At 39.2% G+C, this 21,611-nt stretch overlaps 1 protein-coding gene across 2 annotated transcripts in view; it reads left to right on the top strand.

Moving 5' to 3' along the window:
• Positions 1–17,214, top strand: part of LOC110199719 (uncharacterized) — a 35,182-nt gene extending 17,968 nt beyond the window's left edge. For both annotated transcript variants that reach the window (XM_020974616.2, XM_078150534.1), the window contains 5 exons: positions 7,367–7,407; positions 8,755–8,848; positions 10,756–10,795; positions 11,941–12,046; positions 14,152–17,214. In XM_020974616.2, coding sequence (XP_020830275.1) covers positions 7,367–7,407; positions 8,755–8,848; positions 10,756–10,795; positions 11,941–12,028 — 263 coding nt within the window. In that variant the 3' untranslated portion in view covers positions 12,029–12,046; positions 14,152–17,214. The remainder of the gene's footprint in view (positions 1–7,366; positions 7,408–8,754; positions 8,849–10,755; positions 10,796–11,940; positions 12,047–14,151) is intronic.
• Positions 17,215–21,611: the final 4,397 nt, after the last annotated feature.

Genomic DNA, 21,611 nt, shown 5'->3' with positions numbered 1-21,611 from the left:
GAATGATTCTTCTAAGTTAAAGATAAGTGGAAGGAAGAAAAGAAGACGGCAGGAAGATCCCTGTTTTCACAATTGGAATGGAATAGGCTACAATTAATTTCAAAGGCAATGTCTTTTATGAGATCTCATTTATTTCCTGTCTTGCTCTTGTAATTTTCTTTATCCACTTGACTTTCCCTGTGTGGACAGTTTGACTGAATTCTTTGAGTAATTATCATTCTCACTCAGGAGGCTTTGCAATCACCAAAATGTTATTAGTAAATAGAAGCTGGAAGACTTCACAATTTAAAGGGAATTTCTCTTCCATTTATACTTTACTAAATATCCCCCATAATAGTTGCAAATGCCATGGAAGGGCATGAGTTTCCTGGCTTTATATCTTGCTTGATACTAATAATTAGAGAATCATCCAAGTTATATATGTTGAATTTTTTAAGAAAACTTGTATCATTTTAACATATGGATGGCAGACAACTTGTTGGAGAAGACCCTTTCATGTTGTTTCTTACTATAGCAAATCAAATGTTTCTTTTTGTTTTTTCAAATTTTTTTTTATGATGAATGAGCACAGTAGGATCTCATATTTGCTGTCCATTCTTAGGCAATTTTGTCACAGCGAAGATTTGGTTTGTGAAGAATATCATTTATGAAAATCAAGCTTCTCAAACCTTTCTCTAGGATGTTGTTTCATGTGAAAGTTATTCTCAAGAAGATTTTATAGAGATAAAAAGTAAATATATAGGTTAGTAGTCACTGTTGCTTTCTTGATTTGCTTTTTAAACATAGTAATGATTTCTATAGTTACATACAAGGCTTTTGTATCCTTGCTTATTTCAGATTATTGATTCTTTGACACTCTCAACATCATATCATCTGTGGCAGGATCTCATATCTCACATCTCTATATGCATGTTCAGATTTGGCTCCTTTGTTCATGCCATTTTAACTTTTGCTACCTAGTAATTTAGCATTTTTGTTTTCATTAGTATCATTTCTTCTTCGTCATGTAGCACACTTGGGGACTGTAATTCTAGAGTCCAAATGTGATCGCTCCACTGTCATTATTGAAAAAAAAAATTATTGTGGTAGTATTAGCAGATGCTTTCCTTTTTTTTTTTTGTCTGTTCTTCCACTTTTATCTTAAATGTTCTAGGGAAGATCTGACTTACTTGGGTCTCTCGCCAAGTTGACTAAAACTTTGTTTTCTCTACACTGCTTCTTTCTGTTTTGTGACATGGTAGCTGATGAGAACGCTAAGATAAAGGGAGCAGAGAGAGAGAGAGAGAAGAAGGTTTCTAGTCCTCTCTGGGTCACTTATTTTAGCTATTGTGACCTTGGTTAAGATATTGAATTCCTCCGGCCCTCTCAGCTGCCTGTTCTGCAAAATGAGGAGACTGAAGGATCTTAAGAATCCTGATAGGTATGAGATCTATAATCTGGTGACATTTCTTTTTATAGTTAATCACTACACAACTCAGGGTAAGTGAAGTGATATTCTTCTAGACTGGGGCCATATATACCACTATTAGATTTGGGTTTGATTGGCAGGCTGTACTGAGGGAAAGCTGTGCTCAGCAGCTGACCTTTAGGAGTTAGATTCCTTAATAAAGAAGCCTCATGTGAGAGGACGTTAGGTTTCTTATGAGTTTTTTATGTAGTCACGTAATTAGAACAGTTTGTAGAAGGAAGTTTTATCACCCTGCACTCATGCAGGCTATTCCTTTTGTAAACTATAAGACCCATGAGGGTAGGGAAGATCTTTCTCCTCCTCCTCCTTCTTCTCTTCCTCCTCCTCCTCCTCCTCCTTCTCCTCCTCTTTCTTCTTCTTTGTACATAGCAGACACTAAATGAATATTTGACACTGAATCAATGAAATCTTCCCAGGAGTAAGGTGTAGAAGGAGTCTTGGGTTTGACATTGGATGACCTGGCTTCACATCCTAGACCTGCCATTTACTATCTTTTCCAACCTTGAGCAAGTCATTTCCCTCTCGGCCTCGGTCTCATTATCTGCAAAATGGGGCTGGTGATGGTTCAATTAGACAGTTTCTAAGGTCTCTTGAAACACCAACATTCTACATGTTTTTTCTTCTTGTTATTTGGGCTATATGAATGAACTAGTCCCAAAGTTAGTTCTTTGAACATAATAGTTGCTCAATAAATACTTTTTGCTAGTTTGGTGAGGAAGTCTTATGTTGCAATTCGAGATTAGCTGCTTACTATGTGACATTGGGCAAGTTACTTAACCCCTCTGGTTCTCATTTTTCTCACCTGTAAAAGGAGGAATTTGGACTAAGATGCTCTCTAACTATGGCCAACATTTATATTGCAGCTTGAAGTTTTAAAAGCTCTTTAAATATGTTGTCATTTGACTTGCAACAACCATGCAAAGTAGGTGCTATTTTCTCCCTCTTGTACACAGAAGAAAACTGAGGATGAGAGAGGTTAAAGGGACTTGGCCAGAGTAACACTACTATTGGTTCCTCCAGTTCTAATTCCATGAGGCATTGCTTCTTGTTGTTCAGTTGTTTTTCAGTCATGTTTGACTCTTAGTGACCCCATTTGGGCTTTTCTTGGCAAAGATACTGAAGTGGTTTGCCATTTCCTTCTCCAGCTCATTTTACAGATGAGGAAACTGAGGCAAACAGGGTTGAGTGACTTGCCCAGGGTCACGCAGCTAGTAAGTGTCTGAGGCCAGATTTGAACTCATGAGGATGAGTCTTCCTGACTCTAGACTGGACACTCCATCCACTGTACCATGTAGCTGCCCCACTAATAGCATTAGTCATTTTCAAATGGTTGCTTATGTACTCCATCTCAGAAAGAGTGATTTTCTAGGACTGCTCTTGAAAGTGTCAGGAATCACATGGACCAGCATCATATATCACCCACTGTGTACACCCTACAAGCCACTTGTGCCCTGGATACACACTGGACTTAAAAATGTGCCTTCCTAACTTTAGGCCTGTCACCTAGCAGCCCATAAGGTACTGCAGTGCCTCATACAAAAAGCCTTGACCAGGAGCCAAGATTTGTCAATGTATGCCGTCAATTTCATATGGGACGTTGGGAAGATCATTTCCTGTCACTGGGCTTCAGTTTTCCCATTTATAAAACAAAGGGGTTAGACTAAATGATCTCCAAGCTTTTCCATGTGTAGCATCTTATAATTGATTAAATGGCATTTGTCTTCTTCCTTCCTTCCTTCCTTCCTTCCTTCCTTCCTTCCTTCCTTCCTTCCTTCCTTCCTTCCTTCCTTCCTTCCTTCCTTCCTTCCTTCCTTCTTTCCTCCCTTCCTCACTCCCTCCTTTCTTTCTTTCTTTCTTTCTTCCTTTCTTTCTTTCTTTCTTTCTTTCTTTCTTTCTTTCTTTCTTTCTTTCTTTCTTTCTTTCTTTCTTTCTTTCTTTCTTTCTTTCTTTCTTTCTTTTCTTTCTTTCTTCTCTTATCAAAATTCTGTCACAGATTATCCAGCAGGGGTCAGGATAAGACTGGGAGACAAGGAGAAAAAATGACTACATTGAGAAAATGCTTTGAGGAGTCTATTTCTTAAATATTTTCATTGTAGGTCTGTGTTTTGATTGTATCACTGAAATGACTTGTTCTAGTACAGGGGTGGGGAACCTGTGGCCTTAAGGCCACGTGTGGCCCTCTAGGTCCTCAAGTGCAGCCCTTTGACTGAATCCAAACTTCACAGAACAAATCCCCTTCATAAAAGGATTTGTTCTGTAAAACTTGGACTCAGTCAAAAGGCTACACCCAAGGACCTAGAAGGCCACATGTAGCATTGAGGCTGCAGTTTCTCCATCCCTGTTAGAGAATAAAATTTGAGTGCAAAATGTAGATGGATTAACAGAAAACTGGAAGTGAGGCAGTAGCCATTGTCAGCAATATTTGAGTGAAGGTGAGAAGCAGGGGTTGGTCCCAACATTAAGACTGAAATTCAACCTACCATGTGACCTTAGGCACCCAGAGGTGACTCGATTCCTCTCCCCAGTTTCCTCCTCTGTAGAATAAAGGGGTTTGTTTACATGATTTCTGAGGTCTTTTCCAAGCTCTAAACTGGTTAGCCCAGCTGCCTGTGATTTCAGTGATTTGCCAACACAATGTGATAAGATGTTTAATAATAGTGCCAATTTGGAGGCATTTTATTTGGACCTGATCCTTCCCTGAATCTCACTAGTTAAGTGAGTTTAAATACCCTGGGGAAGTTTGGGTTTTAAAAGAAGTTTAATTATTACCCTTCCACAACAATATGGATGTGAAGGAGTGAGAATGACAGGACTTATGTAGATGGATTCATTATAATCTCAGGAGTCTTTTTGGAGCAAAGGAAAGCAAAAACAGTTCCACAACTGTTTTCAATCAATCAATAAACATTCAAACACTTCCTACATGTCAGGCATTCTGCTAAGGAGTGGGGGTGCAAAAAGAGGCCAAAGACGGTCCCTGTCCTCAAAGGGGTTCATGATTCACTGGAGAGACAACATGAAAAGTAATATGTACAAAGCAAGCTATATGCAGGATAAGTAAGAAATGATCAACAGATGGAAGGGATTGGGACTAAGGGGTTAGAGAAGGCTTCCAGTAAAAGATGGATTTTAGTTGGGACTTAAAGGAAGCCAGAGAGGTTAGTAGGAGCAACAGAGGGAGAAGAGCATTGCAGGAATGGGGGCCAGCCAGAGAAAATACCCAGAGCTGAGAGATGGAGTGTTTTGTTTGTGAAACAGCTGGTAGGATAGTGTCACCAAGTCAAAGAGTACATGTTGGGGAGCTAGGTATAAGAAAACTGGAAAGGTAGTAGAGGGCTAGGTTATAAAAGGCTTTGAATGCCAAACTGAGCATTTTCAGCCCTGTTTGAGGGCAGGTCTTCTTGGAGACAAGAGGGATTGATGAGGCAGCCTCTGGAATTACTTTTCAATATTGGGATTCTATTCCATTTTAGATTCTGTTCTGTCTTAGGATTCTATGTCCTAAAAGTGAATTGGGCTATGATTTTTGGAGTTCAATTTGTTTCTTCCAGACTAGTAAGCTATGGGTTTTTTGTTTTTATTATTATTATTATTTGTATTTTTGCTTTTTGGTGAGGCAATTGGGGTTAAATGACTTGCCCAGGGTCATACAGCTAGTAAGTCAAGTGTCAAGTGTCTGAGGCCAGATTTGAACTCAGGTCTTCCTGAACCCAGGGCCAGTGCTCTACCCACTGTGCCACCTAGCTGCCCTTAGCTATATTTTAATTATGGTATGTTATTGGTCAAAGTTATTTACACATATGTAGTTAACCCATACCATTTGTGGTATAGTGCAAAGACTAATGACTCTAAAGTCAGAAGGATTAGGTTTGAATCCTACCTCAAATATTTACCAGTTGAGTGATCTTGGGTAAGCCACTTAACCTGAGACTCAGTTTCCAAATCTGTAAAATGAGGGAGTTGGAATAGATGACTTCTGAGGTACTTTCCAGTCTAGATCCATGAGCCTAATGATGACAACTCTCCTTCAAATGCATACATCATATTTCCTTGATGTAGGCTGGTGTGAGTTGACTCATTGGGTCTTTTGGAGAATAGATTCATTCTGTGGTATTGTTCTGGTGGTTAATGTGTTTTTCATACTCATCATCTGGGTTCCACTTTAAATGTCCCTGTGGTAATGCTTGAGGAAAATGGCACACCCCTTATGTCATTCAAAGATTATCTTATGCCCTGGCCAAAGCTGAATTTCCAATTTTTAATTTCATGATATATATAATCATAGACTGTTAGAGCTAGGATAGACCTCAATATATCCAGTTCAACCCATTCAGTTTCCAGAAGAGGAAACAGGTCTTGACTTGCCCTAGAGTCTATTAGAATTTATGTGTACTCCCTCATTTACAGAGGCAGGAGGTCCATGGTATGGAACATTGCTTATATTTTCTGATTTCTTGGGTGTAGTAATCACTTTTGCTGATTTTTTTCTCTCTTCTTCTTCTTCTTCTTCTTCTTCTTCTTCTTCTTCTTCTTCTTCTTCTTCTTCTTCTTCTTCTTCTTCTTCTTCTTTACCATGGGATGATTCTCCGGAAAGGGCAAGGTGGCATACAGAAAGAAAATTAGGCAATGTCAAAACAAAAGAGACCAATAAATTTAATTTTTTAAAAAAGAATTTATATGGCATAATAGAAAATAAACTGGATTCTAGCATCTGAATGGCCTGCATACATGTAGAGCTGGAAGAGACTTCAGCATTTACGGAGTCTAACCCCTCTCATTTTACAAATGAGGAAACTGAGGCCCAGAGAAGTTAAGTAACTTGCTCAGAGTCACACAGTTACGAATTGTCTGAGGTAAGATTCAAATGCAGGTCTTCCTGACTCTGAAACCAGCGGTCTATCCACTACCCTATAATGACAGTTTTGCTGTTTGATAGCTTAAATGACCCCAGGAAGGCTACTTAAGGTTTTTGCGTCTCAATTTCCTTTTCTTTAAAATGAAGGGGTTATAGTAGATGATCTTTAATCTTCCTTCTAACTTCAAATCCTATCTTGTAATAACTAGGAGAAGCAATAGGAAGAGATGAAAAAATTTCATAACACTTGGTAGAGCTTGCCTGTCGCACCTGGTTCTGATTGTCACTCAAACACTGCAGGTTTTACAAACTAAAGGAGAAGGTCCCATTATTTGCATTTTCTTGTTGCTATAATACAGAGAACCTTATTTCTTCATAACTTTTTCCTTGGGATTTTACTATTATCTGAAGAAAAAATGGGAATAATTTGATGTCACTGAGGACTGTTTGCATTTGTGGGACGTTTTTCACATTAGACATTTCCAATTTAAAGCACATATTAGCCCTGATAAAAGCTACCCTGGCTGGCTTTTCTCTTTGATGGTTTCAATTTCAGGCTCATCCTTCTGAAATGATTGTAATCAAACAGGATTCTAACTGAGCAGGGACAGGAATTCTCGAGTCTTACCTACAATTTCCGGCTCCTGGCGATCATAGCAGAGAGAAAAATTTAGTTGCAGGATATTAAGATATGTTGAATTTCCCTTTTGGTTCCTTATTACAGTCTGATCCTCCCCTTTCCCTGATAAAAAGCCCATTTGCAGTGCTATGATTTGAAGAAACCTTAGACAAATCCATTCCATCTCCCAAAGCCTCAATTTATCCATAAGGTAATGATGGAGTTTTGGAACTGAGTATATAAAAATACATACTTGTTGATGATGAGAGGAAAAAGGTGAATTAAAAAAATTAAGCATGCTATCTGAACTTTCTGACAGGTTTTGAAACCTTTATGTAATCTCAGAAACTTACGTTTAACTGTCATAGGAAATATAACCGTTTTCTTCTCTTTTTTTCTTTCTCTTTTCCTCCCTGGACATCAGAAACCACAAGTTTTCCGAAAAATGATTCTGAATTTGAAGAGGTAAAGCAATCCATCAAGGAGTATATGGGCTATGTGATTTTAATTAAAAACACAGATACACGTATATATACACCACCACCACCACCACCCAAAAAGTAAAAACAACCCAGTTAAGATTTCACATATCTTTTTAGGCAAAGTAGATGTGATAAGATGGAGAGGGGGATGGCAGAGGGGAAGTGCTTTCTTATAAAGCTCTGGCAATTTTCTAGGTTCACGCAGAGCAGGTGCCAAGCTTCATTGACAGAAGGTGTGTCCTCATTGGGAGTTATCTATACCCATGAAAGCTTAGATCTGGTCCAAAAAAAAAAAATCAAACCACACCAAACCTGCCCTTAATTTTGTCGTGACAAGAGTACGGTGACTTCCAAGACTATTGAGCCCAGAATGCCTGAACCTGGTAGAAGTTTCTATTCAATTCGAACTCTTCCTTTAAAAGCCTAAGCCCTCTTCAAATGTTAGCACATTGATGAAGAGGCCCAGGACAAAGCAACCATGTAGACCTCAGGAAAGAATGATGACAAATGGGAATGCTCAGTTGTAGTGGTGGTTGATACTGGATGTCTTCAGATGTCTCTGGCTTCTTTCAAGTCACAATTAAAGTCTCATCTTCTACAAGAAGCCTTGCCTTCCTTCTGACATTATCTTCAGTAATTTGCATAGTCTCCCTCATTAGACTGTTGAGAATATGGACTGTTTTTTCCCCCCTTTCTTTCTATCCTGAGCACTTAGCACAGCACTTGGTACAGAGCAGATGCTTAATACGTGCTTATTTACCTATTAAGCATCTACTTTGCACCAGGTACTCTGCTAGGCTCTTGGACCATAAAGGCAAAAACAAATATTCCTTGGCTTCAAGGAACTTATATTTGATTGGGAGCAAACAACAAATGCATATAAGTTAGAGAAAACACATAGACACTTTTTTTTTTTTAGAATCACTAGCAGTTGGGGGGTTGAGGTTGTGGGAGTAGAATAATGGAAAATCAGGATCGTAGGCCGTTCAACCTCCTGAATACATTTCCTAACACCAGACATATCCTGGATGAAACTTTAGGAAACCTATGATGGGTTGACCAAAGAGCTCGGGTTTTAGAGAGCTTTTGCCTCTGTCTGAAATATTGTACTCATTCAGGTTAAAGCTCAGATTTTTAGAAAGATTCTCAAACAGAGTAGGGTGATAGAGGGCAAAGTGTTAGTGATGGGTTTTGAGCATAGTAAAGCTCATGCCTTCTCAGCTGTCGAACAGTTAAGTGCCCTTACAGGTTAGAAAGGGGGCATGGAAAACTCTTAGAGACAGCATCTAGGTGAGAGTATGAGCTGTTCTGCTTTCTTGTGTCTCTCTAGATAAGAGCTTCGGGAGACCCTGAGCTATTGATAATCATAGTCCCTTTGGTGGGGTTTGTGATCCTCCTGATGCTGCTGGCTTTTATTTTGAGAGGTAAGTAGCACAAAGTCAGATGATGATCTTCCTAATGCATATGCTAGGTACCCAATAAATCTTTGTGGAAGGAATGAGTGAATAATTTTATGAATGAATGATAAACACCCTAACCAGATGAACATCTAGGCAGAGCTGAGAAAATAGGCAGACAGTCTTGGCTGAGTACCATGTCCCCTTTCTGGATCCTTTCCCCCTTTTTAGCATCTCCTCCCCCTCACTAAGGTTATCTGTACTCTTGCCCTATCTATCTTTCTTAATTGGTAGTAAAGAAATCTGTTAGATTCATTCACACTGTGGTCACAGTGATTTCCAAAGGTATTTGCATTTTAGTTAATTTCAGGAAGAGAGGATAGTATTCAATCCGAGGGAATGAGTTTCTCAGTATAGAATTTTACGTAATGTGGCTGACAGGTAGAAGATATGGAAAGGGAGACTTTCTTTTCAACCCTCAAATCATACCAGTTGGCATCTACTTATGCAGCTTCTTCCCAAAGTCAACCCAAATTCTGCCTTTCCTTTCTGGTGAATTGATAAGGGGAGGGATGCCACATTCCCTGTCTGTTACAAAGTCTGGCCCTCTAACAACAACCACAACCACCACAACAAACTACCATTTAGATAATGATTTAAGGTCTGTAGAGTACTTTTCATACATTATCTCACCTGATCCTCACTGCAACCCAGTGAAATGGGTAGCTTATGACTCCCATTTTACAGATGATACTAGATTTACTTGATAGTAGAGAAGTTAAATGATTTGCCCATTCTCACACCGTTAGTGAGTAGCTGACTGAAATCTGAACCCAATTTTTTCTTGATATCATGCCCAGACTGCTTTCTACAACACCAGGTTGCTTGTCCATCAATAATATGGGATTCCTGAATCAAGTTTTCAGACTTCAAGCTAAATATAGTAACATGGCTTCCCATTCTGTATGTAAAATAGAGAATGGCCACCCAGGGTCCAGTGAAGAAAATAATTTTAAGTTTTTTGGGGAGGAGATGCCAAGTACTTGTTTAATTTGGTTGTAAGCAAAGATATCTGCAAGTGTTGCTTGGCTTATTTCATTACACTACTTGGTGTTGTCATATATAATTAAGAAAGAAAAAAATAATATTTTACTTTTTCTAATTACATGTAAAGACAAATTTTAACATACATTTAAAAAAAATTGAGTTTCAGATTTTCTCCCTCTCTTCCTTATCTCTCCCCTCTGAAAGATGGTAAGCAACTTAATAAAGGTTTTATGTGTGTAATCATATAAGATATTTCCATATTAGTCACGATGTGAAAGAAGTAACAGACCAAAAGAAAAAATAGCTATGAAAAAATAAAGTGAAAATAGTATTCTTTGATCTGTATTCAGATTCCATCAGTTCTTTCTCTGGATGTGAACAGCATTTTCCCTCGAGTCCTTTGGAATTGTCTTGGATCATTGTGTTTCGTGGAATCTCTAAGTAATTTATAGCTGATAAAAAAGAAAACATTGAGCTGTTTTGGGTTAGACCTTACACAAATACATGGTTAGATGTTTTCCTTGGTACAGATATTATAATAAAGAAATGGCTGTGGTTTGAAACATGTGGGTATTTGATTTCAAGGGTAAGGGACTCAATTATTAGATTAGACTCAGAACAACTTGGTGACCTATGGAAGGTATGGTGATGCTTTAAAAGAGAGCATTGGGTAAATATATCTCTGGGGATCTGTCCTCCAGGAACTAATAATGCTTTTATGCACTGACTATCCATCCCTTCCCCCTTTCCCCACCCCCAAGGGCCAATCTGGTAACTGTTAGGTTTGTGTTCTTTCCATTCATAGTCCAGTGTTACTTTGAGATTCTCACTGAAATTGTCTTTCTTGTTCACCCACATTTCATACTGTAACCTTGTTTTGTTTCTAGGTAAAATCATGAGAAAGAATTATTCAGTTACACACAAAAGGTAATCTCTCTTGCCTGCCTCTCTGCTGATGTGTGTGTGGTAATGACTACAGGACTTGTTTAGTTATGATTACACTCATTAAGCTTGATAGCTTAATGGCTCCTTATTATCCGACCAGTTGCAAATGGGCCTGCCTTGCCTTTCAGCTTCCAGCTGCACATTGGAAATGATGGGCCACTTCAGGGTTGGGTGAAAACAGAAGAATTCCAATCCTTGGAATTTGCCCTTCTGCCTCTTTAGAACTAAGACCAGTTTGATCTGAACAGTGCTTAAAATATCATATAAAGGGTGTTCTGACCATCTCTTCCTCTATAAAGCTATTTGAGAAGAGAACAGGGAGTTTTGTAAGTTGTCAACAGATATAACTGCCAGTGGCTGGAGAAACTAACTTTGAAGGCCAGAAGACCTGGGTTTGAGGTCTGTCTCTGAATTATTTTGCCTGTGAGACTCTGAGCACATCACTTACATTCTTAGTGTTCTAGGCAGCTCTCCAAGATTAGAAACTGCAGAGAAGGTGCTGTCCGCTTTGGTAAAGGGCATTCTCTATGCCGATGGAATCATAAGGTCCAGTCTCCCAGGACCAATTTAGAGATAAAGATTGATTATACCATCACATACTCAAATTCTTTGTATTCATCTTCAAATGTTCTGTCAACACAGACTTTCAGTCTTCTCACTATAAATACATAGGTCAAGACCATAGACTATGGAAAGAATTCCCTTCTTTGGTCTGGAGTTTTTGATGTTACTGTTCAGTCATTCAGCTATGCCCAACTCTTCCTTACCCCATGGACCATAGTATGCTAACATTGGGCCTAGGATTTTCTTAGCAAAGACAATGGAGTGGTTTGCCATCTCCTTATCAGTAAATTAAGGCAACAGAGGTTAAGTGACTTGCCTAGGGTCACAGAGCTAGTAAGTATCTGAGGCCAGGTTTATACTCAGGTCTTCCTGATTCTAGGCCTAGCACTCTATCCACTGAGCCACCTAGCTGCCCCTCATTCAGCTCTAGCTGGCCTAGAGTTTACTTGCCTGTAAATGGAAGGGGTTGGACTACCAGCTTGAAATTTATACGATTCTGCCATAAATGGACATTCTGTTTTGGACCCAACTTCTTCATGAACAATCTCTGTTTTTCTTTATAGGCCAAACAATGCTGGAGAAGTTAGCAATGCTCTTGGCACCCTGCCTAGTAGGATAGAAGAAGATGAAGAAGATCTTTTTAACCTCTGAGAACTTTCATTTGGAGAAGTATGTATGTGTGTATGTGTGTGTGTGTGTGTGTGTGTGTGTGATATGGGAGATCTGACAATAAATTGCTTTAAGTATGCTTTTAAAAAAAATACCAAAACGCAATGAATATCAGCCATTTCAAAGTGGCTGTACTTATTCGTCCAGTATTTCCATTTGTTCATAACATTTCAGGGCAAGGTCATAAGAAAATGGTTTTCAATGGCTTCTATGTGTTATTTGGCCCTGGAGGGAAAGAATATAAGCTTCATAGATATGAAGATATACATTCATTTATTCATTAAAAACATGAGGGAACTGCTGTAAGTAGAAAGTAGTTGTAGTAACTGACTTTATGGGCTTTAAAGTTTGTAAAATGCTTTACACCCATTATCTCATTTAAGTTTTATGTTGTAGTAGAAAACAAAGAGTCAGCATTTGGAGTCAGAGGCCTAGGGCTTAAATTCCACCTGTCACCTATTGTCTTGAACTACTTTGTACCCTGGGCATGACCCTTCATCTCTCTGGGCCTTGCTTTCCTTACCTGTAAAATAAAGGGGTTAGACTGGATGACCTTGAAGGTCCTTTTGTTTTAGCTCTATGATTCTATGAATGTGGTAAGGTAGGTGCTACGAATATTATTATTCATTCTAGATGAGGAAACTGAGGCTCAGGGAGGTAAGAGAACTTCTAGAAGTAGAGACTCTTATTTGGAAGTAGAAATTGGGTGATCAAGAGTGAACCATAAATTGCGGGGCCAATTTGTTAAAAAGAAACAAATATTTATTATTACTATGTGCCAGGCACTGTGATAAGCTCTGGGGGTTCAAATACAAGCAGAAAGATAGTTCTTGCCCTCAGGGAGTTTATATTGATTAAAAAAAGATGACACCTAAAAGGAAGCTGAAAAGAGTGATGGAGGTGAAGGAAGGTAGCCACTTGGAGGTATGATAGAAAATGTCTGGAGAGTCAAGAATAGAGGCTGGAGAGAAATGAAGATATGTCTGAGGTGGACATTTTCTTGTAAAATGGAGGTTCTAGGAAGAATGATGCCAATCAGAAGAAGGGAGCAGGAGATCTATGGAAGAGATAGCATAGGGCTCTGAGATAACTGAGAATGTCATCAGCCCTGTTCTACAAGCTATAAAATAGTCTGCTTTGTTACATTTGCTCATTTCATTTTGGTTTCCTGTTTTAAATATTCCTGTCCTTAAACTAGTATAATATTCCTTAGTTATAATAAAATAACATTATATTATGAATAAATGATGCCCTACAGATGCATAGGATATGGACCAAAATGGTGAGGGGAGAAGCTTGTGGTAGCCTTTGGTTTGGTTTGGGGAAGCTGCTGACCCCTAGAGACTGGATCCAGTAACCCCCTGGAAAAAGACTTCTCAAGAAGGCAGATCTAGGAATCTAGGGCCAGATGGGGGTTCCTGGCTGCCACCAGGATTTGTGGCAGAAAATCCACAAGATTACATTGATTTTTATGTGTTGTAACCTTGGGCAGTTCAATTTACTCTCTGGGACTCAGTTTCCTCATCTGTAAAATGACAGGGTTGGGATAGACTCACTTCCCTTCATTTCAACAAGCATTTAAGTGTTTACTTTGTAGGAGTCACAGTGCTTGGCAATGGATGTGCAAGGTCAAAACTAAATCCTTGTTTTCAGGGAGCATTTTTATTTTATGAATAGACTTATATTTCATTTGGTTGTAAGATTTTTACTTTTCTCTCTCCTCAGCTGCCGACCAAAACCATATAATATGTGGACTTGGTTGCAATGCGAGGTCCTTCCTACCTTGTTGACTTGTGAGGACTTTTCTATCCTTACCAAGATCCTGGGTGGATAGAAACTGTTTCCCAATGGAAACAGGATCTGCACCAAGCACTAACTGGGAAAGAAAATCTAAGTTGAAGGAAGGAAAGTCACATTTATAAGGCAGTATCTTGAGGAAGTCAAAAACAATCTTTTGGCCTTGGTCCTTTATGGTTACAGTATATTGTCCATCGGGATTTTGTTCCTGTAGACACATCTGGGGCACAACCAATTGTCTTCTACTTCTAGGGATGGGAAAGAGTAGGTAGGCAATAATAAGAGAGGAATCAATATGTCATTTTCAGGCACCCAGGTTTGTCCAGCTTGGAAATCCAAAGGAGCTGAACCAGGGACATTATTAGGAAAAGCCTCACCAGGCACTACACATGATCATGGTAAATCTGATTGCTTGGACCTAGTAGGTTCAGAAGATATGGGTGTGGGCCACACTGCCTTGGATTTCACTGTTCCATGAGTCTGCTCCATGCTGCCAGCACAGCTGTCCCATTTTCTCTCTGCTGAACATCTACTGCCAGCATGGTTCCATGAACCATCCTGCCTTCCTTCCTTTTGTCTGTATTATTGGCTGGAATGTCTTGTTGTTCTACTTCCTCAGAAGAATTCTAAAAAAGGAGGTACCGGTTGTTGACCCCCAAGTTTGGCTGGCTATCAGTTTCTTCATTTGTAAAATGACAGGTTTGACAAGATTTCCTTTCAATTCTGCAGCTTGGGATCCTGGTCATTCTGTGTGCTTATTTGCATGATGGAATCATTTTGAATTACTCGTAACTTTTCTCCCTGCAAGCTGGTCTGCCTCCTCTTTTCCCATGTAGCATATTTTTTAACAGGATTTATTTCTTTTTTCCTTCTGGCTCGAAATTTGATAATCCTGTGATCTTCTACATCAATGGCGTGCTTCTTCCTAGTTGTATAGCTTAGAGCAAGTCTCTTCATTTCTCTGGACCTCAATGTCCTATCTATAAAATGAAAGGGATAGAAGTAAATGGTCTCCAAGTTCCCTTAACATTTTGTGATTCCTGTTTGGAAATTGTCCTTAAACCTTGAAGCACACTCATGTGTAATTTTACTGGTGGAAATCCTTTTTCCTTTAAGGGCAAATTTAATTTTTGGAAAGAGCTCAAAATCTAAGCTAAACATGGTGAATGAGGTGCATGATCAAGCTGGGGGATACTATTTTTGTTATAATGTGAGGTAGGGGCATACAATAAGAAGCTTGATTTTGTGGTGTGGTCTTTAAGCTAGAATGGAAAGTACAAAGGGAGTGGAGTGGTTTGGACAAAGAGAGACAGAGTCACTTGGGAATGGAGGTTAACAGAGATTTTTTTTGTTTGTTTTAAACTCACAAAGGTTAGGGGAGAACAGATGCCAAAGGGAATAACGTAGGTGTGAGGCCACTTAGGACTCAAAATCAGAAATTTTAGAAAAAGAGCTGAGATGACACTAATAGGAGACTTCCTAGATTCAATGGTGTGAAACAATGGGGGAAAGCATGGGCCTCTAGTTCTCAACCTCATTCTCTGAATTACTTATGAAGAAATGGAGAATGAGGGACAAAGAGCTAGGAAACTTAACTCTAACTGCGCCCTAACAAACAATTGGCTGATGGTGCCATGGGTGGCATCCAATTTCCAGGTTGCTTAAGCCTTAGCATACATGCATCTTGAAGGCTGGGGCTGACCCAATCAAGTTGGGTTTTGCTAGCTCAAAGAAGGCAACATGGAAACCCTGATCCACAATTCGGCTCACCACAAGGATTGTTTTTGAGAAGTTACCTGGAAGTTCAAAAGATGTCTAGATGGACAAGACTGGCCCAGGCACAACTGAGAAAGGGGTAGAAAGGAACCTGGCCTTGATTAGCAATTCCTAAAGAGCAGTTTCAAAAGCACTTTGAGCAAGGGCTCTATCATAGGAATAAATATGTGTGATTGCTCGAGGTGACTACTTTGAAGGCTGCGTCTCATTTGGATATATAAATTCTGACACAGTTTTTATAAAGTTATTTTTATGTTGCTTAAATTTCTCTTTGAATTCCTTCCCCTCATCACTCCCAGAGAACCATCCTATATATCAAAGAATTTTTAAGAGGAAAGTAGAGGAAGGGGGGGGAATTGGCAAAAATGATCAATACATTGAACAAAAATCTGACAACATACACAGTGCTCCACACTCAAAGTGCAGAAGGGAGGTGGAATTTCTTAACCTCTTATTTGGGGCTAAACCTGTGCTTTGTAATTTTGCAACTTTTATTTTTGAATATTCTGTAGTGGTTTTTCTTTCCATTTACATCGTTGTTACCGTTATGTACATTAATTCCATGGCTCTGCTAACTTCATTCTGCATCAGTGCTAGCCTATTTTTATAATTTTATAGTTACATACTGGAGAATCACAAAGGTGTAAGGGATTTTGTAGGTCCTCTCGTCTAGTTTGTATCTGAGCAAGAATTCCCTCTATAATATCCCTTAGAAGTAGCCATCCGGTTTTTGATGGAAGACATCAAACTGGTTAATGTCTGAGGCAATCTCCTTAACTTTTGGATAGCAGCTAGGTGGCACAGAGCACTAGATCCAGAGACTGGAAGCCCTAAGTTCAAATCCTTCCTCAGACTCTTCCTGGCTGTGTGACCCAGGGCAAATCATTCAACCTTGGTCTGCTTTAGTGTCTTCAACTGTAAAATGGGGATAATAATAACACCTACTCCACAGGGTTTTTTTTAATGAGCTTTAAATGATATAATATCTATAAAGTGCTTGGCAAACCTTAAAGTGCTATATAAATGCTAGCTATTATTTTTATATTAAAATTTTTTAATAGCTTCTCTAATTCTTAGGAAATTTTCTCTTACGTTGAACTGAATCTTGTTCTCTGCAATTTCCATTTCTCCCAGTTCTGTCCTCTGAGGCCAATCATGATAATCAGAACAAATTTAATTCTTTCATATTATGGAGTTTCAGATATTTGAAGAGAGCCATCTCAGTTCCCCATAAGTTTTTGTCTTCAAGCTAACCACCTCTGTCTGGTTCCTTCAACTGATTCTTGTAAATCAAAGAAACCTCGTTAGAGAACTCCTTTTTTTTCCTAATTATCTTGGGATGTGTAGTTCAGACTGGTTTCCCAAGCAGTACATCTCTCCGATCCCAACACAGCCTGGGGATTATGTACCTGCCTAGACAGGGCAATAGGGTGTACCACTACTTCATGCAGATCATGCAGTCTGTCTGAATCCCCTACTCTCCCACTTTGGATGTTCTTTTGGAGTACTTTGGAAAGAGGTGCTGTGAGTTCACTTATTTATGTTATTTAATGATGGTGAGTGTATCCAAATTAAAATGAAATACATATGTTGGATTTTGTGTCATGTGATTATTCTTTACCTTAAGTCACAGTTATAGGGTGAACTTTCATATGCTGCAAAAGACTGAGAGGCAGGGTAGAGGACAGGTGAACCCAACCACCATCTCACACATGCTCAGAAGCCAAGAAAACAAAACAGACAAACAAACAAAAACCATGTTTGCAGCCTGTCATTACAGATTCATCTCTGATCACTCAAACTCAACAAAACATATACACCTGACAAATCTGCCAGAGGAGGATTTAAGAGAAAATTGAATCCCTCTACAAGGGACACCAATGGGTCAAGTGCTGTGGGAAATACAGTAAAAATAGCTACTAGAAACATTTAAGATTTTCAAGGCAGGTTGCAAAGATCTCGTTTGATCCTCATAATACTCATGAGAAGCAGGAACTTTATTATTTGCATTTTGTGTGCATAGCTTGTCCTTTGTTCTCAAAGAGGACCATGACATCAGGGAGATGATGACATGACTTGCAGTTGACTTTATTTTGAGTGAGTGAGGGTTGTGCAATGTCCCTAGCCTTACTTTCTCCTCCAGAGTCATCTGGGTCCAGTGACCAGATAAAAATCAGGATGACAGGAGATGGCCCAGGATGCAGTGGGAGAACTTGGCCCTTTTAAGCTCACTTTGAGGGAGGCAAAGCCCATTCAATGAATAGGCCTTTTTAAGAAGTGAGTCAAGGGATGGCCCCTTTAATTTAAAAAAATCAAACTGGGAGGTGAAGACCCTCAGGGCTGCTGGCCAAGAGAGAAGCAGTTACTATTTACATCCTCTCTGAGTCTAGAGGGACCCCAAAATAACCATTAAGTGGTGCTTGGGCAGGGCCCTATTGCTGTCCAAACCAGGAGATCAAGGGTGAGATTGGGTTTAAGGCTTGGTCTTTGAGAAAGAAATCTAGGCAGTAAAACCCAAGGTAACTAGGTAGCTTCAAAATTTACCTTTCTTTAGGGAGAACACTGTCAGGTAAGAGGAGGGGAGAGGAGAGGAAAGGAGAGGTGAGGGGAGCTGAGTTGCCCAATCAGAGTGGCCAACTGGGTCCCCATTCAGGCAGCTCAGACTACTCACAGGTTGTGGTTTGTTCTTTGTTCTGAAGAGGACCATCGGCCAAAGTTTCCCACTGCATCCTGGGCCATTTCTAGTCGCCTTGATCAATGTCTGGCCTTCGGACCCAGATGGCTCTGGAGCAGAAAGTGAGGCTGGTGACTTTGCACAGTCCTCCCTCATGCAAATCAAAGTCAATCTGCATTTTACAGAAGAACAAACTGAGGTACAGAGAGGATAAGTGACTTGTCCAGGGTCACACAGCTAGTACCTGAGAGACATTTTGGATTTAGGTCTTCCCTACTAAAAGTCCAGTTCTCTATCCATTATGTCACCTAGCTGACCCGTAAAGTGGGTATGGGTAGCAGCAAAAGACCAACCGGCCCCTTGGGAGTACTGCAAACAATTGAGGGATGTCGTAGTAACAAATATTAGGCGAAGGCACAAGAAGGCATATCACTGAGGTCACAAAATTCTTAGTAACATATGAGATCCAATTCTCATTTTTGTAGACATGACTCCAGTTCTTTGGAGAGATGAGGAGGGCGGAGATAGATCTGAGATTCTGGAAAAAGAAGCTCTCAACTTGAGGGAAAAGGCTTTCATTTTTTTGTCTTTGTACGTTCAGAATTTGGCATATTGTCTTAAACATACTGTTAATAAGTCCTTGTTTAATTGAATGGAATTGTTGAAAATCTGAGAAATCAGACTAAAGTGCCAGTTATTAGAATTGAGGTATAAAATTAGGGTTTGGTCAGAAGGAATAAAACAAGATCCCAGATACTGGAATAAGAGTACTTAGACCATCAGGCCTGAGTTGGATGAGCTGATGAGCTGCTGGCCTTGCAGTCTCTGCATCCTGTTGCCTTGGGATGGAATCAGTCCTCCAATCAGAGGATGTGGTGGGCCTTTGGGTGTGGGGGGAAGGTGAGGGGATAATGTTGGTCCAGGTTGTAGATTCAAAGGATTCAGGGGCATGACAGCCAAGTAAATCATTATAAATTCTAGAACACATAGCTACCTGGGATGGTGGTGTTGCTTTTTAGCAGTCATTAGGAAACCTGATTTGATGGCTAGATAATGATTTGAAAGTGGCATGTAGAATTATTTGTATGGAATATAGTGCTTCTGAAGCACATAAGGGTCCTTGAAATAGTCTCTGGTTTTTAAAAAAAGTATTTTAAACATCTCCCCCTGTGCTCTTCTATGCACTGTTAATTTGTGCTCTGTGAAGAAGGGGTTTGCTGAGTAAAGATAAAATTCAGCCTAGACCCCATAGGAAGAACCATGAATCCTATAAACTTTCATTGTGTAGTTTATTTAGTGCAGTTGAAGAAAACAACTAATGGCTTTGCCTTTATGTTAATGTTAGATAATATATTTTTAAAAATTCAAATAATATTCTTTCAGAGTTTAACATAAGATACCCTGGCTGAGAAAGTATCTGAACATGGCTTCAGAAATTCCTCCAATAGAAACTTTTAGAGGTCATGGGCTGTAACCTTCTCTTTTCATTTGGTACAAATACAGAGGCTTTATGGATTCACTTATCCGATATTCAACTTCAATTTAACTAGCATTTATTTAGTACCTACAAACGCACTTTTCTAGGCAATGAAAGGCTTTCAGACAAAAATGAAAGTACTAGTAAAAACATGGAAATTGAAGGGGTGCCCACCTATTGGAGAATGGCTGAAAAAACTGTGGTATATGAATGTGGTGGAACATGAGAAATGATCAAATGGTCAGCTTCATAGGAAATTGAAAAAAAGGAATGAAATCAGACTAAAATGAGCAGAATCAGGAGAATAGTTTCTATAATAACAAAAACATAAAGAAAAACAACTTCCCCGTTACAAATATGCATAGTCAAGCAAAAAGAAATTCCCACGTTGGCTATGTCAGATACATACATGCATACATACATATATGGGTGTATGTATATACACCCATATATGTATATGTGTAGATAGATGGATGGATAGAGGGGGGAGGGAGGGACAGAGACAGAGGGACAGAGAGTGATGTTTCAATCTGTACTCTGAGTCCATCATCTCTCTATCTAGAAATGAGTAGCATGTTTCATTATAAGTTCTCTAGGATTCTGATTGGTCATTGTGTTTATAAAGTTTCTAAGACTTTCAAAGTTGTTTGTCCTTAAAATATTGTTATTGTATACGTTGTTCTCTTGGTTCTACTTACTTCACTTTGCGTAAGTTCATACAAGTCTTCCTAGTTTTCTTTGAAGTCATCCCCTTCATTCTCCAACTGATTGGCATCTCCTCATTTTTCAATTCTTTGCCTCCATGAAAAGAGCTTACACACACACACACACACACACACACACACACACACACACACACACACACACACACACGTCCTTGTCCTCTCTGATTCTAAAGACATTAGATCTCTGAATCAATACACTGACCAACAATGATTCCAGAGGACCAAAGATAAAGCATGCTACCTACCTTCTGCCAGAGAGGTGATGGATTTAAAATGCAGAACAAGTTATATACTTCTGGATGTTGCTAGTGAGGGATTTTGCTTCACTTGACTATGTTTATTTTTAATGAAGATTTCAGTTTTTATCTTTTTGTTGTTTAATTGGGGGGAGTATGGGAGGGAGAGAAAAATAAATGTTTTTAAAAAGACTACTATGTACTATTCTTCCCCTCCCCACCAGTGAAGATGCCATTCCTGTACTCAAGTAGCTGACAGTCTACTGGGTAGGAGTAAGAAACAAATACAAATAAATGGAATGCAAAGCAGAGTGTGATGAATGAAGGTACAAAGTTCATTTGAATTCCTAAGAGGCAGAGATGACCTTCAGCTATGAATCAGCCACAGTACTTGGAAGACCTGACATATGAACTAGGATTTTGTCTGGCAAGGGAGAAGGTTTTCAAAGCATTGAACATCTTGTGATCAAAGGTACAGAGGTAAGAAAGCACAGGGTGTATTTGGGGAATGGCAAGCAGGCCAGAAAGTTCAGAGTCTAGGTGACCTGAAGGAGAGTAATATGATATAAAGCCCAAAAGGTAGATTGAAGCTGGATTGTGGAGGACTTTGAATGCCAGGCTAATGAGCCTGGGCTTTATTTAGTATGCAGTAGAGAGTCAATGAGGCTTTTATTTTGTTTTGTTTATTTTTAAATTTTATTATTTTTTAATGAACACAAAAGAAAAACAAAAAGAGACTGTGTTTTTCCTTTCTTTGCATCCCCAGGACTTGGCATAGCTCTTAGCACATAATTAGTGCTTAATAAATGCTCCTTGTTGATGATGGTAATGAGGAAAAGAACATTTCCATATATACAGAAGAACTCGAAAAGATTATACG

This window comes from Phascolarctos cinereus, unplaced genomic scaffold (assembly GCF_003287225.1).
Source record: "Phascolarctos cinereus isolate Bilbo 61053 unplaced genomic scaffold, phaCin_HiC Scaffold_2;HRSCAF=192, whole genome shotgun sequence".
In the NCBI taxonomy this organism is placed as follows: domain Eukaryota; kingdom Metazoa; phylum Chordata; class Mammalia; order Diprotodontia; family Phascolarctidae; genus Phascolarctos; species Phascolarctos cinereus.
The sequence above is the reverse complement of the archived record's forward strand: the minus strand, read 5'-3'. Positions and strand labels throughout refer to the sequence as shown.